This window comes from Lucilia cuprina, chromosome 5, assembly GCF_022045245.1.
Source record: "Lucilia cuprina isolate Lc7/37 chromosome 5, ASM2204524v1, whole genome shotgun sequence".
NCBI lineage: Eukaryota > Metazoa > Arthropoda > Insecta > Diptera > Calliphoridae > Lucilia > Lucilia cuprina.
Window position 1 is genome coordinate 16,942,644 of NC_060953.1, and position 27,644 is coordinate 16,970,287.

The 27,644-nt window shown below is 33.1% G+C and overlaps 3 protein-coding genes across 4 annotated transcripts; 2 read left to right on the forward strand and 1 right to left on the reverse strand.

The window, feature by feature from the left end:
- Positions 1 to 3,588: 3,588 nt before the first annotated feature.
- LOC111677881 (transcription initiation factor TFIID subunit 6) lies at positions 3,589 to 10,122 on the forward strand. Its single transcript, XM_023439086.2, has 5 exons — positions 3,589 to 4,560; positions 4,624 to 5,069; positions 5,134 to 5,316; positions 9,052 to 9,508; positions 9,921 to 10,122. Exons 1-5 carry the CDS (start codon positions 3,685 to 3,687, stop codon positions 10,005 to 10,007), a joined length of 2,049 nt encoding a protein of 682 aa, XP_023294854.2. The 5' UTR covers positions 3,589 to 3,684; the 3' UTR covers positions 10,008 to 10,122.
- A 3,844-nt stretch (positions 10,123 to 13,966) lies between these two features.
- Positions 13,967 to 25,012, forward strand: LOC111677886. 2 transcript variants are annotated; one of them, XM_046952285.1, is made up of 3 exons: positions 13,967 to 14,430; positions 14,522 to 14,546; positions 21,409 to 25,012. In XM_046952285.1, exons 1-3 carry the CDS (start codon positions 14,164 to 14,166, stop codon positions 21,723 to 21,725), a joined length of 609 nt encoding a protein of 202 aa, XP_046808241.1. In that variant the 5' UTR covers positions 13,967 to 14,163; the 3' UTR covers positions 21,726 to 25,012. The 2 variants fall into 2 exon arrangements, with proteins under 2 accessions (XP_046808241.1, XP_023294860.2); XM_023439092.2 differs by having other exon boundaries at positions 13,968 to 14,430; positions 21,424 to 25,012.
- On the reverse strand, positions 14,526 to 18,469 carry LOC111677888 (general odorant-binding protein lush). Its single transcript, XM_023439093.2, has 5 exons — positions 18,224 to 18,469; positions 18,009 to 18,140; positions 15,833 to 15,868; positions 14,764 to 14,878; positions 14,526 to 14,676 (listed from the first exon to the last, which is right to left on the reverse strand). Exons 1-5 carry the CDS (start codon positions 18,296 to 18,298, stop codon positions 14,588 to 14,590), a joined length of 447 nt encoding a protein of 148 aa, XP_023294861.2. The 5' UTR covers positions 18,299 to 18,469; the 3' UTR covers positions 14,526 to 14,587.
- Positions 25,013 to 27,644: the final 2,632 nt, after the last annotated feature.

A 27,644-nucleotide genomic window follows, 5' to 3' on the forward strand; every position in this document is an offset into this window, starting at 1 on the left:
AAGGCACCAATTGAACAGTAACCAGTTATTACCCTTTAAAAAGATCCTTAAATTCTTCCTGTCCTGTCCTTGTAGTATTTTGGTTGCTTTTAAGTGTAATTTTGGCCGGCCCTAGAAACCCTACAATCGAACCTACTGTGCTAGGATCGGTTGGTAGAGTTTTTGAATTTCTCAGAAATTAATCTATAGTACTAATATATATAATAATATACATATGCGAAGATGAGGAGGAAGTAGAGACGATAGAGTATATGATAGCCAATGTCCTAGGGTACAGAACTTCAGGCTGAAATGGCTAGGGAATAGGTTCCACCATGGCGAACTGCGGAAATCGCGGGACTTAACCCTTGTAGTCTACTAGGTTTTGCCAAGGGAATTAGTAGCTTCTTCGTAGGGGAAGAAGGATTTCCTTTATTATATAGAAAGGAATTATATATTATACATAACTATTTGTTGTTTTCATTCTTGTGTTGTGGTAGTGTTTGGGATTCTCTGTTTTAAAAAAACAGCTCGACTGTGGCCGATAGTTCTTTCCTGGGGAAAAAACTTTCGGTTTATACAGCTGTCGCTGGGTTGACAATCTTTGGCCGAGTATGACTCGGGTCGTTCCGGAGCGAAGATCCAATTGTCGATGGATGTATATCCCAAGATCTCCGCCTGGAGGACGCTACATTCGTCCGGAAGTCTATAGGACATTCTTATGTTACCATTAACCAGATAAACTCCAGTGCCTGTACCACATTCCATCTAGGATCTATCAGTAAAGACTGCACACTCCTTTGAAACCGATCCACTCATCCTGCTAGGATTTACTATTGAAGGTTTTACTCCTAAGTCAAAGGTTGTAAACAAATAGTAAGAAATACCTCCCGTACTTCCCTCAATTCCTGTTAGAACTACATCGTACAGTATTACATGGCCTACCCGTTTTGGTCTTACTAGAGCTTATTCGAATAGTGCAAATAAGTTCCTAGCCGCTACACTCTCAACATATTTCTCAATGGGAAGCAGATTTAGAATAATATACAATGCTGCCTGTGGTGTGCTATTCCTGGCACTAGTTATACCTTTACTGAGACTGAGAATGTTCTCTGAAAAGAATCGATAGACTAACTAATGAAAAAAGTTTAGGTGGAAAGTTTGTGAGCAGTGAAAGGTCTAAAATGAACTAGGCTTCCAGAGAAGCACACGAAAGACGAGATTTATGTGCATTTGCAAAATGCAAATTTGGAGTCGATGAATAATGTAAAGTTGTTTTTTTAGTAAAAATATAATACTGATAAACTGTTTTTTATTTTTAAAAGAATTCAAACAAAAAAGTGGTTGTCTGACTCATTCCTCGAACAAGGATTTAACATAATTACTTAAGAATTAATTCGACTAAGGTTTGAAAGTTTAGTAACTCAATGGACTATAATAGAACATTAATTTTAAAACAAAAAATTGTTTATTTTTATAATAACGTATAAATTAAATACCTAGGTAAGTAGGTATGTACATATTAAAATATTTTAATACCTTTTTATGAATAATTATAAAAAATCGATTGCACGATTTTAAACAAAAATGTACATAAATTTATAAATTTTTAAGACATCACAGTAAAAGAAGAACGAACAATAATAATAACAACAACAACTACAACTACATAGAAATGCACAAAGACTGAAAATACAAAATGAAAAATATAACAAGAAAAACAAGAGCATAAAATAAAATAAAACCTGATATTAAAAAAAGGTGAATACGTGTGATAAAGATAAATTTTGAAAGTGTAATTGACACTACGAATGCAAATTTGGCAGGCAGAAAAGAAAGAGAATTAAAAAAAAGTAACGCAAATAGGTAAGTAGGTATGAAAATATAGACGTTTTAGCTCGAATATGAAGATACCCTATAATTCATTAAACCAAAAAAATTTTGGCATTGAAATGAAACGACTGACAGCGATTCGATACATGTTTAAGTCAAAGCCACTGGTGTTACAAATATCAGCACTAATGTATTGTAGGGAATTGAAAAAAAAAAAACGCGCGGTGCTTAATTCATTTTTATTAATCAACCACAAGCCCAACCTAATAAGAGGAGAAATGAAGAAAACAAGGGGACAATGCAAATCAGACATGCAAACATACATGTATGTACATGTACATGCCTACATACATACACACATCCATAGATATTTATGTACTTGAAAGGATAATAAAACAACAACAACAATTACTACAAATTAGGCATACCAAAAAAAACTAAAACAACTATCAAAGGACTGACGACAGACTACATAAAAAAACCATCGTTAGCCAGGCGTAAAAGGCAGATGTTTTTTTTTCTTTTTATTATATCATGGTAACCATATAAAGCGTATATTGTTTAAAACTTATCCACAAAAAAATAAGAAACTTATTTTGTATTATGCATTGTACATTTTCTTCTAATAGTTATGAAATTAGGTCACCATAAATATTATAGATTTTATAATTCTCATGGCCATTATTAATCCCAGACTTATTGGTCATGCAAAATCTATTCGAGTTATGGGTGTTAATATTAGCCAAAGTTTTCTTTACTATTGCTAATAAAATATTTTCACCTCAAACTATAATTCCCTTTAATGTTATAAAACAAAGGAATTTTTTAATACCTATGATACACACATCACATTTTATTTGTTAAGAAACAAAAAAACTTTCATTTTTTCATAATTTTTTACTTACACTATTATTATAATTTTCATGCATTAGCCGTAAAATATTTTAAACATTTGTTAAACACTTTTATATTTTTCTTTATTTTAATTTTATCTTCTTATGTATTGTATACTTTTTTATGTGAAATTAAAATAATAATAAAAAAATAAACAAATAAATAAACTCTACACTTAAATTTTTTTTCTCTTGAACTATTTCTATTTTTCTTTTACTTTTTTCTCTTTACATTTGTTTTTTCTTTTTTCTTTTCTCGAATGCACATTTACATTCTTAAAATGGCGCCGTTTTTCTACTTTTAGTGTAGAGGGAAAAAGCGTCGACAAAAAATTTCACTTTTGCTACGCAGCACAACTTGCGAGATTTTCACTTGTAATTTATGCTTTATATTTTAGAAATTTGCATTGTATTTTTATATCACTTTAAAGCTTTGCTTTTAAATTATTGATTTTTAATAAATTTATTAATTAATTTTTATGTTTTTCCCGTAAATTTTATTATTAAAAAACTAAAGTTATGAAAATCGCACACGAAAATAAAAATGAAAGAAAAACACTAAAACAGAGTTGTAAAAAAGTGCAGTAAATTATTATACAGCTGTGCTGGTATGCCCAGCAAACAAATAGTTATGTTTTGTAATTTTTTTTTAGGAATATTAATAAAACCCTCATCATTTAAGAAAAATTTCATATAATTTAACAATATTACATGAAAAACCTTTTTTGTCTATGTAAATGTTTATACAAAGAAAGAAAACTGAATAACAGCTGTATTATTACAAAAATCGCTATAATTTCCATACCGCTAAAAGACTTTAAAAACTTTGTTTATAGAACTAGTCTAACGCTTAATTAGCATTACTTACTTGCACTGAATGTACTACTTGGAAAAAAATCAACAATTGTTAATTTTTCCTGCTGCAGTGAATTCTACTTTTACAAAAACTACTAGAAATATACCAAAATAAAACAAAATAATGAGTTCAACATCTAACGCAACAGCGGGTGATATGTTGTATGGCACCACCTTATCGGCGGAGTCTATGAAAGTCATTGCCGAAAGTATTGGTGTGGGTTCTTTGCCAGACGATGCCGCTAAAGAGTTGGCTGAAGATGTGTCGTATAAAATCAAGAGGATCGTACAGGATGCTACAAAATTTATGCATCATTCTAAAAGAGATAAACTAATACTCAGTGATATAGATCATGCTCTCAAAGTACGCAACATTGAGCCTCAATATGGTTTTACCGCCAATGACTTTATACCCTTTCGTTTTGCTTCTGGCGGAGGGCGAGAATTGCATTTTATTGAGGAAAAAGAAATGGATTTAAGTGAAATTGTTCAAAGTAATGTTCCGAAAGTGCCCTTGGATATAACTCTAAGAACTCACTGGTTGGCGGTAGATGGCATTCAACCCACCATACCAGAAAATCCTCCACCTCTATCGAAAGATTTGCAAGCCTTGGATTCAGTTAATCCAGTTGTTAAACTAGAACAGGGTGTTACTAAGGATACAGCAGGCAAGCCGGCTACCGGTAAAATCCATAAATTGAAAAATGTCGAAACAGTGCATGTCAAACAATTGGCTACTCACGAATTGTCTGTGGAGCAACAGTTGTACTATAAAGAAATTACAGAAGCATGTGTGGGTTCAGATGAACCACGACGTGCAGAAGCTTTACAATCTTTGGCCTCGGATCCAGGTCTACATGAAATGTTGCCGCGTATGTGCACCTTTATAGCGGAAGGTGTTAAAGTCAATGTAGTGCAAAATAATTTGGCTTTACTTATATATTTGATGCGCATGGTAAAGGCTTTATTGGATAATCCTTCATTATATTTGGAGAAATATGTGAGTACATTGTTTATGTAAAAAAAACATTAAAAATGTAATGTTATCAAATCTTTTCTTTAGCTTCATGAACTTATACCCTCTGTAACCACTTGCATTGTGTCCAAACAACTGTGTATGCGCCCTGAATTGGATAACCACTGGGCCTTGCGTGATTTTGCCTCACGTCTTATGTCACAAATTTGCAAAACCTTTAACACGTCTACCAATAATCTACAAACTCGTGTTACACGCATCTTTAGCAAAGCTTTACAAAATGATAAAACTCATTTGTCTTCCTTGTATGGATCCATAGCAGGACTCTCTGAATTGGGCGCTGAAGTAATAAAAGTTTTTATTATACCACGTCTTAAGTTTATATCCGAACGAATTGAGGGACATTTGCTGGGTTCATCGCAAAGTAATACCGATAAGACTGCTGCTGGTCATATTCGAGCAATGTTGCAAAAAGTATGTCCTCCTATTTTGAAACAAATACGTAATCCCCCTGATTTCTCGGATGAATATAAGTAAGTTGTTAGAAAAACAGCCTTTGCTTTATTATAATTTAATTTTTTGTTGTATTGCTTTTAGAAATGATTTCGGTTTTTTGGGTCCCTCTCTATGTCAAGCCGTGGTAAAAGCTCGTAATGCTCCTTCTACTGCGACAGTTACTGGTCCTTCTACGATCTCTAGTGGACCCATAACATCGGCTGCTCAAACTGCAACAACTATTGGCAGACCACAAGTTACACAAATAACACCACAGAGACAACCGTAAGTAGATGTTAAACATATATAGATCTCTTAAGGAATTGAAGGACTAATGTATTGAGATTGTTGATAATTATAAAACGTAACTTTCATTTAAAATCTTTTAATATTGAAATGATTGATAATTCTTCAACTGTTTCACAAAATTAATTCTAATCTTAAAAAAATGAAAAATGAATTAGTTTCAGAACTAATCCAATGAACAAAAATCATTCTGTAACGAACTGGTTCTAAAATTGTTAAAAAAAAGTATTTCAACTCCATAATTGAATCTAAGCTAAGCCTTGGGCTTAGAACTTCTAGAAAAAGTTTAAATAAACGTGATCCTTTAGAACGCTGGTCTCAAACTACGTTTTGGGCTTATAAGTTCAAGATTTCTTACAAGAACTTTGTAAATGGATTAAAAATTCTGGAATACCTGTAGCGGCGTAGAAGTATACTTCGAGGCCAGTCGAATTAGCAAAATCTTATCAATTCAGTAACCGTATATCTGTTCAACGTTCAGCTGCCAGATGGTAGGAGTTCTGATGTTCAACTGGGCGATTTAGAGTTGTGACCCATTCAAATCACCAAGCCTGATGGTATTGAAACACAATGCAATGTCATCAGGATAAATTCACTCTGTCTAATGGATTTATGGACGCATCCAGTTAGAGGTAGCCCAATTTTTAGGCCTGGATATTGATGTAGAACCCTCCAACTAGATTATTGTATAGTTTTAGTTGTTACAAGTACAACGTCTGTCTCCAATGGTCGTATATACCCAAAACCCGGACTAAGTGCAAAATACCTAGGAGTCATTCTTGATTTGAAACTCTCGTCGCATTTAAACACTGAATTGAGATTGAAAAAAGAGAAGTTTCTGTTTATCTAGTTATGTCTTTACTGTTGTTTGGTGCACTTGTCTGATGGAAATCCTCAATTCAGCGATTGGATTCAAGATAATCGGTATGGTGCATATATGTAACTCATTCAGGTCTCTCTACGATAATCAACTGTTTGGGAGTAATCCTAGACAATATTGATTTCTAGTTGTGTAGTAGTGTAGCCCATAACAGAAATAGGGAAAAACTTGAAGCGGAAAACAAGATGGAACAGGATCAACGCCTACTGGTCCCACATATACTAAGCCGTCCCCAATATATGCTCAGCATAATAACAACCACATATATAACTGTCTAGCCCACTGTCTACTTATACCAATGGATTTATAGAATAAACCTATTGAAGTAGCTCAATTTCCTAGCTTGGACCTAAATACAAAACCCAACGAATTAAAAATTGTATAGTTTAACCTGTTACAACAACAATAATAACATTGATTACTACACCCCTAAACCAAAAAGCTTTTCAGTATCCTTTCAACACGATCCAAATGTGATTGAATTAATCCTCCGTTATGGTTCGTATAAGAACTTAATCTACGGCTTTAAATCGATTGATGTCATAGGTGGTGGCTTCTACATAGCACATACTGCAACGGGAGTTTTCTTCAAACTTCCTGTTGAATTATTAGTCATTAAAAGGGCTGCAACTGACTCAGGTTTAAACGAATATATAATGATAATATTCTGTTAGTCAGATTGCCCTAAGATCTATAAGTGCTGTTTATACGACATCCCACTCCGTACTAGAATGTTAAATGGGATGTCGAAACATTCCTCAGTAAAACTGTACTAGATTCTAGGTCATCAACAGATAACTTTGATGAACTCTTTGACTTTTGTGAAATGGGCTCATCACATAAAACGTTTGTCCTTTTCCGCTTTTAAGCTGCAAACGCTCGATTCAAGACAAACTCCACAAGCGCAACACAAATGGTCGATCGAGGCTACCTCTAGACTGGAGAGGACGACGTGAAAGTTTCACATCGTCAAGTTACGACAGTAGTCTCAGTGTTTATCCGGGAAGACCAAACTTGTTCTACTTTCGAATAGATACAAGAGTCTCTCCCTCCCTCTTCCTCGCCTGAACTTGGTGTGGCCTAAAATCTCTGATAGTGAAAAAATTAAATGGAAATCATTCTTGATTCTAAACTATAATAAAAAAATAATATAAAAGCGAGGGCTTCCAAGGTATCTATCGCGATGTACGTATCTAGGAAGAAACTGAGGCATTAGTCCCAAGACTGCGAAATGGATCTTTGACATGGATATAAATCCTTGTTTGATGTATGGAGCACTTGTCTGATGGAATGCTTTGGGAAAATATACCTATTGCAATCATACTGAAGGACTAATGCTTCTGCACTAATGATCAATGGTGCGATTCGAAGCACGCCATCACAGACGTTGTTTACAATTGGCCTTAAACTCGGCAGTTAAACTTCATGTTGCTGAGATGTAGAAGCCAAACCTATATGGTTATGCTTCCATTCTAGGGATTACAAATTACATCACCGAGAATATCGGTTATTTCTTCCTCACAACTACTGTAGGGTTTTTTATGCTGAAATCTCTATAAAAAGAGCGGCTAAATGGTTGAGGTACTGTAGGATATCCAATGGACATATTCTAATTTGTACTGACAGTAAGCCTGCTATAAAATCTGTCTGGTCAGGTCATTCTAATATACCTCGAAATAGAAAAGCCATCCTGACAGGGCACTGTACTGTAGGTGCGAATGCAAGAAGTCCTATTCTTACATACAATGATTATTGTAGGAGTTGTCAAAGTGAGGATAAAGAGGAAACTGTATAACACTTCCTCTGCCTTGACTAGGCAAACATCAGGACTAAGTTTCAGCTCTATCTAATATGGAAAAGTAAAAGATGGATTCGTTCTTTCGTACCTCTGGCTGCTTTAATAACATGTCAATCACAGACATGTAATGTTCCATAGGTGGGGATCCCATACAGGGTGTCACAACGGTACCATAACCACAAGTGAATCGGCCATTTGGCCGATTGCTAAAACAACCTTACAAAGAGAGTTTATCTCAGCGAGTGCACTGCCTTAGCAGTGCACTCGCACTCTTTGATCGATTCTCAATCGATCAAAGATTGTCAACTTTGCAACAGCTGTATCAACCGGAAGTTTTTCCAAGGAAGGACATCCAGTTACAGCCAACCTGTAACAACAACCTCCCATTAACGGAGGCACGTTCCCACGACAATCGGTTCTTCGCACCGGAACGACTCGGAGTTCAACGAACAACGACCAAGGATTGTCAACCCAGCCACACCGACTTCAAACGTGTCGCTGCCACAACAACAACGGAGGCAATACACATCCAAACTTGAGCTAAAGTTACTTATTTATAAAGTAGCACAAAGTTTATACCTGGACACCGATTGGAAACTTTTTCAATAAGTTATTGTATAGGCCTGTGTAATTTACTTAGTTAATGTTTAGAAAAGAAACAATTAAAATCATCAGCAAAGATTAAGCACGTATGTACTTAGTACTTTAGTAAAATTAGAACAAATATTAGATGCATTATCAAAGAAAATTTTAAGAAACTGAAAATTTAACGTTAAAGGTTTTCCTATGGAATACCAATTCTGTAATGAAAAGTAAAAGTCAAGATTCGCACAGTTCAGAAGGAAATTTTCTTTAAAAAAAACACATATTCACACATGAATACGTAAATGTATGCAAAGATATGTATATGTATTCAATAATAATAATAATAAACTTGACCTTAATTTGTTTTTTCATATTGTCTTATTATATTAAAGTGTTTTGTTAACAATATACTTATGTCAATAATGTTATTTATACATATTATCTTTTACAGGAGCCCTGTGGTAACCACTCTACCCCAAATACGTGGTATTCAAACTATACAGCCTATACAACAACAACAACCGCAACAGCAACAAACCCCAACCGCACCGCCAGCACAGAAATTTGTTATAGTATCACAGGCACAGCAACAGATAATACAACAGCCTGTTCAAACAATACAATTACAACAACAAACACAGCCACAACAACAACAACAACAGCATCAGCAGACACTATATCAACAACGTCCATCAACACCACAATCGGTATTGTTAACAACAAACAACCAAACATCATTAAATAATGGTGCTGGTGGTGGTAGTAGTGTTGTTGGCGGTCTTGGTGGTAATGGTTCTAACTCAGGCAATAATAGTCTTCTAGGTAATATAGGCAGTACTGTTGTTATTGGCAGCAGCAGTAGTGGAAGTAGTATTGTTGCAAATAGTATCTTAAATCGAAATGAAAGGGTAAGAATGACACAATCTGGTTGTTCAAAAACAATAATAGTAGTCATCAATCTTAGCACTATGGGTCAGAAGAAACTATGGTTTTTGCATATGAAAAATTTCAAATATTTAGTAAATTACAACATTTTCTGTAAAACTCCCAACATTATTAAAGTCTGTCTGTTTGGTCTTTCTTTATGGAAATTTTGCAAAATTTTATTTATTTTCCTTAAAAAAGTACTTTTTGGCAAAATTGTTTTGTAATAAGCAACATTTCTCTTATTCGTCCCATAGTGCAAACATTCACTTTCCATCACACACACACACACCCATACATTTTAGTTACTATCTAGCCAAATTGTCCATTCTAACATAGACTAATTTATGATTTCCGCTTTTATTTTATTTCTTTTTGTTATTTGTTTTTTTTCAGACATCTGTTGATTCCAATTCCATTATCATTGAAACAGAAGAAGTTCGACCACCACCGGAACTAGATGATCTGTCACATTTGGAATAGCAAAAGAAGATGAAATAAGTTTTATTATTTTATTAATATTTTAAAGAATTCAAACTTTGCTGGTAAAGAAATACATGGAGAATACTTATAATTATAATAAATAACAAACAAAAAACAAAAACATATTTAGTTTATAACTGATACATGATAACTAAAATGTTATAGGTTTATTATTATTGCTTTTATCTTAACACGCAAGAACAACGCATGTGCTGTCCTATATGGATATTGATTTTTGTTTTTCTCACTCTACCTTAACCTAATACAAACTTCATTTGATTATGCCTGTCGAACGGGGGATGGTTACCTAAGGAGTGGATGTATATGTATACGTAAATTTGTTCAATTGTTTTGAAATCCAAACTTAAAAGAAGTTACAGCATCTTTCTGCTAATTGTATAGTCGCTCTAATGAAATACACTGCTCCCTAAAGATTAGAATCTTGTTACTTCCAATCAAAATGTTTTTACTTAATCTTCTACTCAAAATCATCAACTGTGAATCAACTGCGTCCAATCCAAACTTAAAAGATTTGCTATGTCATCGTCCACACCTCTACAAGGTTCCAATTTTGTTGCTCTCCATTAGCTTTGTGTTAATCAATCGTCAATTTAAAGTCAAACTTCAAATTTTGGATAAATTTCAGAAGACATCATTCTCCAAATCAAATGGTGTCGATTCAACACGACCCAAATGAGATGGAATCTATCCTCCGTGACGGTTCGTATCAGGTCTTCACTGAATCGAGAGATGGCTTAGGCGGTGGCATCTATATTGCACATACTGGAACTGAAGTTTCTTTTAAACTTCCTGACCAATGTAGCGTACTTCAAGCTGAACTATCAGCCATAAACCGGGCTGTTAACTGGCTCAGGTTCTATCGAATATATCAGGAAGATATTCGAATTTATACCGACAGTCAGGCTGCCCTAAGTGCTATAAGTGGTGTTTATACAACATCACACCTGGTCCTACGAATGTATTGGATTCCAGGTCATCGACAGATACCTGGCAATACCATCGCGGACTCTCTTGCGAAAGTGGGTTCATCACTAGCAACAGAGTACAACGACAATTTTGTTGGCATTCCGCTTTCAAGCTGCAAACGCTCGATTCGTGGACGTCGTATGACCCACGTTGATTACGAGTCCTAATTCAGTTTCCGAGAGCAAATCAACGGAACTTAATTGCAGTGGTGACTGGCCTTTTGGGCTTCATGCTAGAAGACTAGACCTTACTAGTAATGACTTCTGCAGGAGCTGTCAAGACGAAGAGGAAGAAGGGAGTACTGTTCACTGTCAGTGTCCTGCCCTAGCGGAGAATACATTGAATCTGCTAGGAGCCAATGTCATGCACGACTTAACGGATCTATCTGAGGCTGACATCCGAAGGATAGACTCCTTTTTTCGTGCGACTAAATGGTTTGGATAGGAAACCAGAGTAGATGGGTCGAAGTGTAATAATACGCCGACCGTTTTCTTTCTCTTTTCAGGTATCACAACATGGACCCAAGTGTGCCCCTAATGCGAACAGCAAGGGACAGCCTGCTAACCTAACCTTCTACATTACCTTCTTCTGTTAATTTGATAGTGGTTACTCTCAAATCGATTGCCTCCTAAAGATTCGGATATTGTTACACCCAATCCATATGAAGTTAATCAATCTTGAACTCAAAATCAAGCGTCCAGTTTTTTTAATTCAATTGAAATTATTTAACTTCTATTGAAATTCCAAAGAAGGGAAGGTGACAAAATGACCATTCTTTTCCAATATCTTCTATACAAACTAAAAAGTTGAGTTGATACTTTAATTGTTTTTACTTCATCACCATACCTTATATCTCGGCCAATCTAAACATCGAAGATTTGCTAAGACATCCTCCTCTACATCTACTCAAGATTCCAATTTTGTTGCTCTTCATTAGTTTTCTGTTAATCAATCTTCAATTCAAAGTCAAACTTCAAATTGTGGATAAATTTCAAAAGAAATCATTCTTCTGCTAATTTGATAGTGATTCCTCTCAAATCGATTGTCCGCTAAAGTTTCGGATATTGTTACACCCAAGAAATATGGAGTTACTCAATTTTGAACTCAAAATCAATCATCTAAAAATCCAGTTGTTAAATTCTATCAGCTGTATCTTTAATGATTTAGTTTCTCTTAAAATTCTATAGAAAGAAAGGTGAAACAAACGAACGTGAGAAACGGGCACAAAGCTGACAGCTTTTAACAGAAAAGAAGATAATAAATTAAAATGTCTAAACAGGATCCTACTCTTTCTTTAGCACCTTCAAAAAACAAATGAACATATTCTCAGTAAGATCTCTGTCGAACACAGTCAATTTGGTTGCGATATCCTTCAACGGAAAAATCTTATCCGACCCTGTGTGCTGCTCCAACTTCTTTGCTCGTCAATATATTGAGCATTTTGACAGAGTATCGTAAGAAAGCTGCATTATCCTCGAGCCAATGATAGACCATATGTTTTTCCAACGAGCGAGGTTATGAAGATCATTAGAGATGCTAATTATTCAAAATAGGCCTGTATATGAACCTAGAGTTAAGTACCCCACAAACGTCCTAAATTTGTCGATATCAACCCAGGAAGTTGGGTTAGGTTAATTCCTTGCTAAAATCAGGGTGAATCATACAGGCCAATCTCCCTCCTGTCACACATTGTCAAGACACTTGAAGCACTGCTACTTCTGGAATTACAACAACATCTGCATCCACCAGATCATCAATATGAATTCCGTCTAAAGGACTTCACAAAAACAGCGTTAACCGCCATCACAAGACAAGTTTGCTCGACCATGTTAACATACGGTCCTATCAAAAGCTTTTGATACGCCATTATATTTTAATATATTTTCACATCAGATCTTCCCGGACAACACCAAGAGATGGCTAGTGAATTACAAGTGTGGACTACAGTCATTCGTGAAATTTAGGAGCCGAAGATCCAAAATAAAATAGGAAGTTCTCCATGGAGAAGTCCTTTCGCCGATTTTGTTCAGTTTCTATATGACAAAACTCTTAAGATCCCCAGATAAGCCACGGGCTACTTATCTTTCCTTCTTCTTCTATTTAAGGAATTTTAAAATCTCTCCACTACTTGTACACACGAAGTAGGGCTAGAACTGGATGTGAAAGTCGATGGCAAAAAAATTCCGTCGGTAAATACTCTCCTTATATGCTCCTCCCTAACCACATTAATCTGCAACAAAATGCGAATTGGAATCGCAGCGCCAGCGTAACCTCCGAGGGTTAGCAACACGCAGAGAATGAAGCTTCAAAGCTTTCGTAACACCTAAATGACGAGACAAAGATGCGTTTTATTTAATAATATCAGTTCCTAAGAGATCGTCATTTAATGCAGCTTTTCCCGAGCAATTGTTTTGATAATCGTATGTCGACATCTTAGATATCGTTGCAAAAGCCTCGAAAATACATTTAGAATTATATGCGAATGGAATCTGGTTTAGAATTAGATGGTTGCCGAGACTCGACAGATGACATGACAACTTCAACTTTGTAATCAACAATATATTATTGTCCAGACGTCCTAGTCTTCTTCTGTACGCAATCCACATTAATCATCTTAAAACATCCATTTGCTATTCGGAATGCATTGCTTTGGGCCGTTCGCAAAATTCATCATTGTGTAACGCAGAGCAATGACCTTCATACTCTGGCCAGGGAATGTCTAGGTGTTTGGTTAATTTCTACAAATGTTTCATTTTTCAGGCCCCTGAGAAGACAGTTGCTACCCCGTCTACTTCAACTCTTCTTTTTCCAGTTATATTACTTAGATAACTTCCCTTCATAGCATGATTTAAGAGTTTTTCAGGGGGTGGCATAAGGATGTTATTGGGGGTGGTTGGAGGTTTCAAAGTGTAGTGTTTTATTCAACACGCATTGGTAGGTGGAAATACCTATACACACAAACACACAATGACGAGTGAGAGTGTAAGGAACGTAAAACTGCAAACCTAGAATACATTTTTCATTATACAGAAGTAGTTTATAGATACAGCAGTAAACATCTAAGATATAAAACTAAAAAAAATAGATTTTTATTCTATTCATTAAAAACAAGGATTTTTATAAAATTTTTATCAAATTTAATCAAAATAATAAAACAAATCACCGAAAAATGCGTGCACATTTCGCTAGCGACATTCCTGCTTCACCCGATACCGATGATGGCTTACAATCGCCAGATGCCATCGACACAAAGGAGCCACAGCCCAAAGTGGCGTCTGTCAACGAAACAGAAAATTTATTACAGGATCGTATATTAGAATTTAAAAGTGATTCATCTAAAATGGCTGTGGTTGGTGAATTTATCGATGATGTCCTACAAAAAGCCGAAGAAGAGGCCAACAAACAACAAAAGGACAAACATAAAAATTCGCAACAGGTTTGTATTTAAGAATTTTTATTAAAATTCCTTTAAATCAAACTAATTCTTAATACTTTCTTCCTTTCTTGTTGTTTTTCTTTTTTTGCAGGGTAAAAATAAAACACAAAAACAGAGTAAGTTTTTATTTGAAAATTTTTCTTTTATAATTTGATTTTTATGGAAATTTAAAGTCTTTTGGTGAAAAATCCCGTACACATTTAGTAACATAGAAAATACGTTCGCATGATTCCTTATAGTCCTTTTCTGCATTAAACAAAATGTAAAATTTTCTTTAGAATTTTATTATAATATATGCATTTTTATTTGTTATAGTAGTATTTTTGCACTTACGTATTTCCTTACACGAGGCTAGAGCTGCCTTTGCGATATCCTGAATTTCAGGTGGCAATATAATTGGTATTTGTGCAGTGGCTTTTGATATACTAAAATCACCCTTTTTTGTAACCTAAAATATATACATATATGAATGTGAAATGTATAATTTCTAATAATATAGATATTAGACCCTACACCACTATAGTAAGAAATGCATTATGCGTTTGTGCTGTTGTTTGTAACAGTCAATATTGGTTCTAAAGTAAGCCCGACTGTCCGTCCATTTGCGTTTCCATGTAAACTTTGTGAATACTCCAAAGATCACAATATTTTGATATTTGACACTATTTCCAAAGACACTCTTTGATAATGATCAGAATCGTTCCATTATTTCATATAGCCCCCATACAACCGTACCGCTCAAATGCGACTTTGGTGTTCGTAATTATGTTAAATGTACTGATATCTCTATAGCAATCTGCACCACTTAGTTAAGGACTAATATTGGTTCCCAAGTAAACCAATCGGCTCAGAATTAGTTTCTGAACCGATTAAGCCCGACTGTACGTTCGTATGTGGTCCATGTAAACCTTGTGAACACTAAATGACAAAATTTTTATGATAATTTAATGAAATTTTGCACTCTTCTCTTAATTCAAGAAAAAACCTATTGAAAATGATCAGAATCGGTATGGGGGCTAGATGTAATAATATCTAGCCCCCATACAACTGTACCGATCGAATATGAATTTGGTGCTCGAATTATGTTAAATTTACTGGTATACGTCCGTCTAATATGCCCTTGTCCGTCTGTGTGTCCATAGTAACTTTGTGATCACTCTAAAGGCTACAATTTTTATGATAATTAATTCAAATTTAGCACTTTTCCCTTGTGTAGAGGATACGACCGATTTTCTTAATAATGGGCTCCATTTGACTCTAGTCCCCATACAAAGTCCCTTTAAGAAAATTATTTCAAAGTCAAGAAATCCTTTACCAAAATTAATGACGATAAGGGAATATTAATCACTAGCTTTCCGTACAGTCCCTCCGTCAGAAAATTTAGTCTAGATGGTTTACTTACCGTTCCTGCTAGTTGTGCGACGCATTTTGTATAACACTGAAAAGGAAAAAGATAAATACATTCTTTTAAATAATGAAATGAATTCTATTAATTTAAAAAAGGCTCTTAGAACTTTGAAAAGTCACACGTTACATTCTATCTTAGTAAAAAGCTTTAGAAGGGCCTTGAAAGTGTTATTCGGATTATACACAGTAACGAGAATTTGAAAACTGAATTGGTCAGACTGATTTCGGATGTGGGCCTTAACCATTGACTGTATACAGAGAAATATATAACCATATACAGAGATAGATCTGTAAAACCTTATATTCCTTATTAGGATAGCTTAATTTGGCTGCCGCCTGAAGCAAACTTGGTCCTAAGAAAGCTCATTATTTCTGCCTTTTTGTCCTCCAAATAAAGTTATGGATCAGATTTTCATTTAATAAGCAGGTTCTATCTACGATTGTTCGCTGACCAAACATTTCCAGTCTTAAGTCGGCAAAAGCTGGGCAATGGCAAAGAAAATGCTCTGTATTTTCATATTCCTTCTCATTATTACATCTGGTACAGAAATCATTGTATGAAGGAAGTTAAAGAAAGTTGCGTATGTATACCCAGTGTCCTGTTATGGCCGCGATAATGTTTCTGAGATTGGATATTCCCAGGTTTTTAGAAAAGTTTGTCCGTATCATATCTATTCTAAGCCAGATTTTGTTTTTTGGTTTCTAAGCGATTGATTGATTCCTTTCACGTAAAGTATGTCGATACAGCCAAACTTATTCTTTAGTTTTTAGCTAGAGCGTCAAATCGGTTGTTATCTTCTATATCCCCATGTCCCGGATAACCGAAGAATGCCTCACTATCTCTTCAAGGGATGTCTTACACAACTTTCGACGTGGTGTAAACATTTTGTTGGGTTATAATGGTTTGCTTTGCTGTAACTACAGTAGACAGTCTTGTGTTCAATTGTTCCAAATAAATACCACATCCTATGCGTATGTATGTTTTCGATCCATCTGTGAATAGGGCCTTCCATGCCTTAATATGCAGGCTTTTTTGTATCTCATTCTATCCGAAATGCTTGTTGAAAAGCCCGGATCGAATACCAGCTTAGGTATGGCGTAGTCAAGAGGTAACATCAAATCGGTTTGCTCTAAGATTCTGGCATACCCATATGTATTAATATGTACGCCGTTTGTATAGCTCGTTCTATCCGGAATGCTTGTAGAAAAGCCCGGATCGACTACCAATTAAGGTATGGCGAAGTCAAGAGGTATCATTAAATCGGTTTGCTCTAAGATTCTGTCATGTCTATATGTGTTATGGTTCCATGCATTAATAGCTTTAAGATTCATTGAGGTGTTTACAGCGACTTGTTTTGCCGAAATGTCGGGTAGTGCCCAATTTAGTATAGTAAAGAGAGCTTTTGAAGGTGTGATCATGTGTGCTGCCGTTACCATGATTGCCATCATTCTCATGATGCGTCGAAACTTGCTCCGGTAATTGTTCTTCCGTCGCACCTTATTACTATAGACTAAACTCCAGAAAGTTTATAGGTTCTACAAACAAATCCCAGCACAGGGTTTTTAAGGCACTATGGACGAAGTTAATCGTAAAATTAACAAGATTACTGCAAAACCTCATATCTCTTATTACTATAAACATGTGACCACTCCACTATCAAAAAGGATAATAACCTCATTTCTTCCTAATGGTAAATAAAAAAGTTCTTTGAGAGTATCGGATGTTGGCCCAAATAAGTATTAAGTCGTTTTTAGATTCCAAGATCATCTAGCTTTATCCATTAGGGCCTAAATGGGTGGGACAGACATTTTCTATAAAGATGTTTTTATTAATAAGATGGGTTTTTTATTGGAAAAGGGGCAAACATTGATTCACAGTTAAATATAGACTCCATGTTCATGACATAATTGACCCAAGTTCCCATTAAATGACCTTCTTTCTAAACCTTTCTGATTCTCTCTAAAGTGTTGCCTATAGCATTTTTCGGTGTACTTGAGACAGCTAATGGATACCGTTGAATATATATGAACTTACTTCAGAATCAGATCAATTATATATAAATAATGCACTGATATTCTTATAATTAGTTTAAAGTTGATTTTAGCATGATCATTGATCAATTTAACATATTAGTTATATGTTAAAATGATCAAGAAGGCAATAATATTACCTTAAGCTCCGAACTACTTTCATCAAAGATACCATTTCGCAAATTATCCAATTGATCTAAGGTCACTTTAAATTTCGGTGCACAACCATTTCGCATCATATCCAATGATTGTAAAAACTGATCCATCGTTACCTAAACACATTTTTTTAATAAAAAAATTTAATTTTTTTTTAAATAATTTTTATATTATTTTAATTACAACACAATTTTCTTACAGCACTAGTTAATTGAAAGCATGTTAAACTTATTATTGCAAATTTGCATATAAAAAATCTTGAAATATTTTTCATTTTTGTTACGTTTTTTTTTATCTTATATTTTTAATTAATTTTTTTTAGATATATTTTTTTAAAACATTTGCCATTTAGTTGTAATAATGTCTTTTGTTCGATTTTATTATTCTCTCGATAACGGTTTATTGCTACGTTTTAAAATTAATAGACAAAAATACTTCTAGTTCCTACTAAAACATGTTATATTTATAGACTTTTTACAATTTAAGGAAATATCATGTTTTTAACAAATTTTTAATTGTAGTCTTAATGACAGGTTGGAATTTTTTTGTTTTTTTTTTGCGTAAAAATGTGTAATTAAAATTACAGTTAATAGAAGTTGCTAATTATAACTATTTAAGGTGTTTTGTGAAAATTATACGATTTACGATGACAATTAATAACTACAAAAGAATTATTAATAAATTGTGTTATTATTAAGAAATTTTTAGAATAAATTGCAAATTAAAGCTTAATTACAAAACACAATTTTTTAAATGCAAATTGGTCTATTTTTTGAAATTTTTGACACTTTTGAGTGCCAAAAATAAAAACAAATAACTACTGTATATTTAAATCAACTTCTAAATAATTATTTTTCTATTTTAATTTTTCATAAATTAATTGTTAAGAAAAATATTGCGTGTTTTAATTTATTGCATATGAATTAAACTAAATGACTTTTAAATTCCAGGTTTTAAAAACTGAATTTTGATTACTTTTTTAAGCAATACAGCAAAACTAATATTTAGATTAGATTTCGGGGGGCCCTACCTACTGCGTTCCGAATTGAATCATTTGTAAAAACTCTTTAGTTTTCACTTTAACAAACTCAGTTTATGTCTGTGTTTGTTTTTAAACACTATTATCAAGTCTAATTTAAATGTACATATAACTAGGGCTGCATTATCACATAAGTGACCGAGTAACACATTTCAATATCGAAAACTCATTTCAATATCGGAATTATTTAGCTTGTAGAACTATGGTAAATCTATAGATTTATTCTATAATATCTGTTAATTCAAAGAGGAAACTTACACTACATTTTTTACTCATTACAATGAGGCCTCCTCGTGCATAAACGTAATGATCATCCACTGTTCAGAGTTTCTGTTTCCATGACATCGTTTCTTATAGATTTCAATAAGGCTTCCTGCGGTATGTAATATTTGGAATGAAATACATATCCTCCCATGATATATTAATCAAATATGAAAAGGAAAGTATATTCTTAAGCTGCTGTATATTCTTCAGAATCCATTAAAGTATGATCAATAGTCTATTCTATAGTATAAGTCAAGTCAAGTTAATAATCTAGTCTTTAGTCTACTCTTTAGTCTAGCCTATAGTCTATTCTAAAGTCTAGTCTTTAGTATAGTCTATAGTCTAGTCTATAGTCTAGTCTATAGTCTAGTCTATAGTCTAGTCTATAGTCTAGTCTATAGTCTAGTCTATAGTCTAGTCTATAGTCTAGTCTATAGTCTAGTCTATAGTCTAGTCTATAGTCTAGTCTATAGTCTAGTCTATAGTCTAGTCTATAGTCTAGTCTATAGTCTAGTCTATAGTCTAGTCTATAGTTTAGTCTATAGTCTAGTCTAAAGTCTAGTTTATAGTCTAGTCTATATTCTAGTCTATAGTCTAGACTATAGTCTAGTCTATATTCTAGACTATAGTCTAGTCTATATTATAGTCTATAGTCTAGTCTGTATTCTAGTCTATATTCTAGTCTATATTCTAGTCTATATTCTAGTCTATATTCTAGTCTATAGTCTTGTCTATAGTCTAGTCTATAGTCTAGCCTATAGTCTGGTCTATAGTCAAGTCTATAGTCTAGTCAAGTCTATAGTCTAGTCTATTCTATAGTCTAGTCTATTCTATAGTCTAGTCAAGTCTAGTCTATACTCGAGTCTAGTCTATTCTTCCAGTCTACGGTCTAGAGTCAAGTGTATAGCCTCTTCTATAGTCTAGTCTATAGTCTAGTCTATAGTCTAGCCTATAGTATAATCTAGTCTATAACCTTGTCTATAGTCTAGTCTATTGCCTAGGCTATAGACTAGTCAATAGTTTAGTTTATAGCCTAGTCTATAGTAAAATCTATAGGCTATAGTATAGTCTTTAGTCTAGTCGATATTCTAGTCAATAGTCGAGTAGAAAGTATAGTCTATAGTCTAGTTTTCCGCCTAGAATATAGTGTTGTGATTAGGAGGACGTTTTTAGGTTTTAGGAACGTTTTATCTCCTAACTTAGAGCTACTTTTAGAACAGCAGATCCCAGCATATGTTTATTCTAATATTCTGCTTGATATCGTTCTTCAATTTTAAAAGTCTCAATTTTCTCAAAAATTTATGATAACATCGTGGACATCTTGGTTTTCTTTAATAACGATTAACCACATTTGGTTAATATGATTTAATGGATTTTCGATAAGAAGAGTACTCCAATCTTTAGTTGTCGTAGTATTCATACTTTTTGTTAAAAACCCTTATCTGATAATGGAAGCGCATGTCTAGTAAATCATTAATAAAGTCTGTAGTTTTCCTAAATATCGCCCGTCAACGAAGTGCTTTATTTGTTTTATTCTCTATCAGGTATTTTCATATTAGTTGTCGATCAGGTTTAACGTCTAGGTATTTAATTCTGTCGTAAATAACACTGTTCTTTTCAAGGCCCGCGATTCTGTAAGTTTCGTTGTTCTTTTAAGAAAATATATGGTTGTTATATTCGATTGACATTTAACCATTTTAATTAAGCCCAGCCTAGAGTTCATGGGGACTGTGCCGAACTAGATATTTTAGCTTTAAATTAGTTATATACTTTAGTTTTTATAAGTTTGTGTATTATCACGCCAATTTATATATTTAAAGTATTTAGGCCGGGTTTTACAGCTTTATCTAAGGGAAGAAATCAGGGATGATTTAAAAATTTCTTCCTTTTGGGTAAACTATAAAACCGGACCTTTAATTTAAAAGCACGTTTTTTAAACAATTTCTTCTAATTAAATTTTTTTACCTTTTTTATTACCTTTCCTTCCACTTTTTATCTATGAATATTTGTAACCATTTTTTTAAACGATAACATCTAAAATGCATCCCCGTAATGATTATTGAAACACTACTAAATATAAGGTTTTGCTATACCAGATTTCAAGAACGGTAAAGTTGTTAATCGAGCCAGAGGATTTGTGGTGCGACTCTTCGAGTCAATTTGCAATTGTGCCAACAATGCAGCAGCGGCACCCGTGACACGTTTCAAATTTCGCAGCGGCAAGCGAGCCTCAACAAGTGGTGATGTCAGCGAAAATAATGGCAAAGTAGAAAACAATAAAAAGGAGGAGAAATCAAAAAGAAATAGTAATGGTGGTAAGAAAAACGATAAAGCTAAAATCGATGAAACCAATGCCGAAAAAGATAATGAAGCACAAGAAACAATAGAATTGCAATAGATAGATTTTAAGTAAAGAAAACTGCAAAGAAAAATTCAAAATTAAAGACTTTTTTTTAAATAGCAATACTAAAATTTTAAAGAAACTACAATTTAAACTAAAATTTGGCTTACTTTTGGATACAACTTAATCAGAAGGTTTCCAAACGAACAAAATTAAAGAACTTAAAAATACAGTCTGTCAAAAAAGTATTTACATTTATGAAAATGTGTTTTAAATGTCTTATAAACAAAAAAAAATCAAATAATTAAATACTTTATTAAATATTTTTCTAATACAAACAATAGTCAATTGTTTACAATAGAATCGATCTCTGGACAATCAGTCAGTCCTAGAATATTACACAGAATTACAACAAACATTATAAAAAAATGGCACTAAACTTTATAGTATTAAGTTAAGCTAGACTTAGGTCGAGTTTTACAGTTCTTACTATATAGAAGATAATTCTTCCCTTAGAGTGAACTATAAAACCAGATCTTAAAGTATAAAGTTAAATAAATAAATCAATTGATGTAAAAATATATAAAATCTTAAAAAAAACACCCTAACAAATCAAAATGAACACCAGTCTGTTAACAAAAGTAGTTTTTATCCAGTGTCTATTTTACCATCTTTATATAATTGTAAATCTATATTAAAGAAAATTTACAATTATATTTTCAAACTTCATCCAAATAATAGTATAATAAAATCTCTACGATTTCAAAAATCACACTCCATTTTAAATAACATCGTCATACTTCTATAAAAAGGTCTTCAAAATAGATTATAAATCGTTTAATAAGCCCTTATACACATCATATCGTTATACCTTAATCCTCTATTTATCTCAAAGTCTGGTTATATTTAATGTTAAGTTTAATTAAAAGTTTTCATGCCAAAAATATTTGAAACGGCAGCATCTTTAGCGGTTAACCCATAACTGAAGATTGAGATAACAGGCATAAGTGTATTTTGTAACTTTTTCTTGAATTTCGAGAAGTGGATTAGTGTAAAAATGGGAGAACCTAACTAATTATATAAAACTTAGAATTGAGGTTAGATTTTTGCTTGCTTTCTAAATAATTGACCTTCAAAATATTTCATTCAAATTACTTTACGATTTGACACATCGTCACTTACAAAACCGATAGCACAAGAACGACACATGCTAGAACGATGTCATGATTATATATATGTACACTGGGAGTCACAACAACAAATCACAACAATCTACAAATATCCTAAAACTTGTATCGGAATAGTGTTTAAACACTTTAAGCTCTAGGTTAGTTCGAGCAAAATGTACCTAGGCCTAAATATTATTGAAGAACCATCAGAAGTTTCCTTAACTAAGTTCCGCAGTTATTAATTAATAACATCGCTTCCAAGATATTTAGTAGCAAATTTAATCGAAAGTCTGGCAATCACAGATAATGTATGCATTCGTCTAAATCTGCCGATAATGCAAGTTGTGCTCGTAAATCTGTATTAGTTGTGTCACACGTGTCAATTTCCCTTTCCTTTATATCACGACCATTTGCTCTTTCATTGAAGATTATTTCCAAGTATTTTAATAACCCATTTCGTGTTCAAGGGTATTTCATTAAGGCCCTTTTGTTCAATATGGATTTTGATTTAACCTTATCAGCTGATACTGATATTTCAGTTAATATCTCTTTAATTGCTCTTGGGCTGTCGGTATATGTAATCCTCTGTTGGCGCCATATTCAATACAATTCATCTCTAACATTCCTTGATAGCACAGACTATCGCCTGGAATCTGGATATGTGATTAGGAAGACGGTAGTACATAATTTTTCGACCCTCATTCCCGTTTTGTCTATCAGTTGATAACCTTCTGTTTAACAGCAGATTTTCGCAGATGTTTACTTTAATATTCCGCGCTCACAGTTTCCGATATGCGATCGGGTACCAATATGTTTGAGTCATGATCGTTTAATATCGATATATTTTGTCGTTTCTTTTCTCCGCTTGATATTTCTATTTTAGTTTCCGACCAATTATCGCAAGAGCTCGATCCACAATTGAGTTATGGCCTCCTGGAGGTACTCTTCCGAAAATAAATTGCATATCAATATCGATATTGTGATAAATGTTAACCTCTGTTGGCGTTATTCATTACATCGCGTGATATCTGGGATTCTCTCCCGAAATCCTGTGATTTAGAAGACGATATTATATCTCCGTCTTGTCTTCCAGTTTAGAACTTTCCATGTAACAATATTTTGCTTTTTCCTGGAGAAAAGAGATTGTCGGATGAACTCCCAGTAGTAGTATTATGTTACAATTTCTTCACTGCTTTATATAATAAGTTAGAATTGATCTAATTACGCTTTTTTAAGGCAGGCTGTCATACCAGGATTCGAGACTATGGGCTTTCTATGTAGCTCCCAATATCTATGTTTTTTTTATTGATTTAATATTTCTATTAGAGTTCCCGATCAAAGATTTCAAGAAGCTCGATCAATGGTCAAAAACGGAGTTTTTCAAAATGCATTATCTGCAAGATCTGATATATTAGATAAATTCCGATTCGTCGCTGCTCAATACTTCACAAATACTTTGATCTCTGGTTTTCGACTTTTTTGAAATTTTATTGTGCTGTGTTATTGGTCCATTGTAAGACCTATGTAGATTTTGCCATACAAAATTTCTGCTGAAATAATACCCCGTTCACACGATGCACTCATTAGTAATTTACGCTCTCATTAATCATTCAACCTCCAATTACCTACTGAACGATTCATCATACACATTTCAAACAACATGGCGATGAACTGTCAAACGAATTACGAACGTGTCGTAGAAACGGTTTAATTGGCTATCGTCATTCAGAGGCCGAGTTGAGTAATTCAACTGATCGTATGGTATTACAAAAGCTGTACGTACATAATTCAGTTTGAATGAGTGTCATCTCTAATTTGTATCAAGTATTTAACATAATCAGCTGTTTGCTTTCATTGGTTGGAGACAAATAACAAAAAAAAGCAAATAAAAAATATATTACATAATTTGTTAAAATAATGTAATAAACTTATTTTTGTATCCATACACACATAATTATTCCAAAAAGTGACAAAATAATGAACGAAAACAAAAAACAACAAGGCGATGAACTGTCAAATGAACCGCTCGTGTGAACTTGGTATTAAGGGCACACGATCACACTTTACGTACGTAGTCTAATGAAAAAGTAAAATGAAATTCCATCCGTATTTTTATATTTTTTGGGCCTTATGCAAAAACGATTATTAAAGTTAATGTACACTTTTTCCATATTTCAAAACAGGTTTTAACAACCATTGTTATCTTAATAATCGTTTTTGCATAAGGCGGTTTGTGTTTACACGATTGTTATAAAACAATAACAAAATAAGATGGAAACAGCTGTTTCACTTTTTTTGTATGTGTTTACATAAAAATACATCCCTGATCTAATGCGACTTGTTTGTTTTTTGAATCATTTCAAAAAATGAAGTTTTCTCCGTTTTCTTCTTCATTACATATTGTGTTTAGACGATCCCATCCGTAGTCTTCTACACAAAATTTTGTCAGATCATATTACTTGTGTGATCGTGCCAAAAAGTTTTCGATATTGTGTCATCAGTTGTAATTCAGGTCTGAGTTGGGGAACAACTCTCGCGTCATCGTTTTTATTTCTTCAGGACGGTCAGGCTAGTGCTTGTTGCTGAGCTTTCGACAGAAGTACTTCTCACTTGTACTAATTTAATGCACTACCTCATAACTGTTATGCGTCGTCTTCATTAAACGCTTGCTTTCGTTTTACCTCAGAGTGAGGTTATGTTTTTAACTGGTGGAGATCATAAAATATATAACCTGGTGGAGACCATTTATATACTGGTGGAGAACAACAATACTTTTGATGAAATTAAGTCCGTATGCTCCAACTTCCTATATGAAGGTATAGGTCGTTTGGTGGGGGTTTTCTCTAGACAATCGTGTAAAACCTGGTATAAGGAGTGCTTAATGTACCGTCATTCTAATTAAACCCCCAAAAAATATTGTGTCATAAAAAATGTAAACAAACAATAAGAAATAAGTAAAAAATTTCTAGTTGTCAATTCGGCAACTGGAATTTGCATGTGTCGGTTGTCACCTGCCATCTGTAAATTCATTTTGGCAGCTGACGTTCGGTTTGTTATCGATAATCCACCCATTAGATGTGATGCTTCTCAGCTTACTATCAAAATGTACTACTAATCCGAATCGTACTGCTCGAAATTCGAAAAGTTAGAAAAAACACTCGACTACAAAATATTAAATCAAATCAAAATATGTTTTGCAGAAAAACATATTTTTAAATGTCTAATAGATCCACAAAATAATAATAAAATAAAAAACAAGTAATATTTCTATATTCGGCTGTGCCGAATCTTATATACTCTTCACCAAGTATGTTTTAAAAAAACACACAAACAAATATAAACTGTAGCAGAAAGAAATATTAACCGTTGTACTGTAATATCACCGTCAAACTGTATTACCACCCTCAAACAAATATGAGTTGTATTACCAACATATTACTGTTTTATTTCCTTCATCTTCGTGAGAACAGAACAGCATCCAAACATACAAACAAAAAAATACACAGCTGAATCAACCAAATACATCTCCACACGCACATGTACCAAATCACAGTGTTGTTGTTGCTTTTTTAACAAAGCATGAAAAAAATTTGTGGCTTTTTTGATGAAATTTTTAGAGGTTGTCTCGGATTTTTGCTCATATCTCCGTTATTTATAGACCGATTTTACTGATTTTAAATAGCAATCTTCTCGAAAGCATGTCTAACTGAATTATTGAAAATTCGGATCTCGCCGATATCTGGGGACCTCTAAAAACTGATTTCAACAGACAGACAGACGGACATGGCTTAATAGACTCGGCTATCTATAAGGATCCAGAATATATATACTTTATAGGGTCGGAAAATTATATTATAAAAATTACAAACGGAATGACAAACTTATATATACGAGGTGAAGGGTATAATAAATACAAATAATTGGGAAATAAATAACGCACACAATCATTTATAAATGTGAATAAAGAATATGAAATCTGAATAATTCATGTATGTACTTGTATATTATTTAGTTAAATTTAAAAAAAAAAAAATACATCAAACCTATTTTATTTTAATTATAACATAATCATATAAATTTAGTTAAAAAATGTAAATTTTTATATCAAAAAACAAGAAACATTCTTTACATTTTTTTAAATTGGCAATATAAAAAAAGTCTTGAACCAAATATAACAAATAATGTGACCATATAAAACTGAATAAAAATTAAATTAAAACAGATTTTATCTAAAATACATATGATACGATAATAATAGTATTTTTGTTTATAAATGACAAGTAAATTTATATTTTTTTAATTAAATATTTGTCCAATTCACAATCGGTGTTGTACGGTTGTATAGTAGTATGTCGTAATTTTTTTATAATTGATTTGTTTTTGTTTCATAAAAATTTATTTGAAAAATTGTTTATGACTTACAAGGATACGACATCGATTGTGAATTGAACAATTGTAATTGTATTGTATCTATCCTATATTATTATATATATATATTTTTTTTAGCTAATCTAATATATACATCCTCTATTTATATTTTTACATTAAATATTTATGGATTTTATATAATAACAAATGTAACGGAAATTTTGGTAAATTTTATTTTTAAAACCCTTTTACAAAAAAAACATGTTCATACCAAAATGCAACTCTACGCTTAAAAAAAATTTATTGAAATTTTAAACTAAGAACCATATAAAAGTCAATGTTTATTTTTGACAATTATAGATTGACATGTTCTGTAAAGAGTGTGCAAACAGTCCTAGTATTATAAAACAATTAAATATGTGTATTAAAAAAATAATAA

Excerpts from the sequence above, each read along its gene's own strand:
- LOC111677881 (XM_023439086.2), top strand. The coding sequence starts at position 3,685 with ATGAGTTCAACATCTAACGCAACAGCGGGTGATATGTTGTATGGCACC. Across the intron at positions 5,317-9,051 it reads ATAACACCACAGAGACAACC|GAGCCCTGTGGTAACCACTC; the intron begins GTAAGTAGATGT and ends TATCTTTTACAG. Across the intron at positions 9,509-9,920 it reads TCTTAAATCGAAATGAAAGG|ACATCTGTTGATTCCAATTC; the intron begins GTAAGAATGACA and ends GTTTTTTTTCAG.
- LOC111677886 (XM_046952285.1), top strand. The coding sequence starts at position 14,164 with ATGCGTGCACATTTCGCTAGCGACATTCCTGCTTCACCCGATACCGAT. Across the intron at positions 14,431-14,521 it reads AACATAAAAATTCGCAACAG|GGTAAAAATAAAACACAAAA; the intron begins GTTTGTATTTAA and ends CTTTTTTTGCAG. Across the intron at positions 14,547-21,408 it reads AAATAAAACACAAAAACAGA|GTTTTGCTATACCAGATTTC; the intron begins GTAAGTTTTTAT and ends ACTAAATATAAG.
- LOC111677888 (XM_023439093.2), bottom strand. The coding sequence starts at position 18,298 with ATGAAAAATATTTCAAGATTTTTTATATGCAAATTTGCAATAATAAGT. Across the intron at positions 14,879-15,832 it reads TCGCACAACTAGCAGGAACG|GTTACAAAAAAGGGTGATTT; the intron begins GTAAGTAAACCA and ends TATATATTTTAG. Across the intron at positions 14,677-14,763 it reads AGCCTCGTGTAAGGAAATAC|AAAAGGACTATAAGGAATCA; the intron begins GTAAGTGCAAAA and ends TGTTTAATGCAG.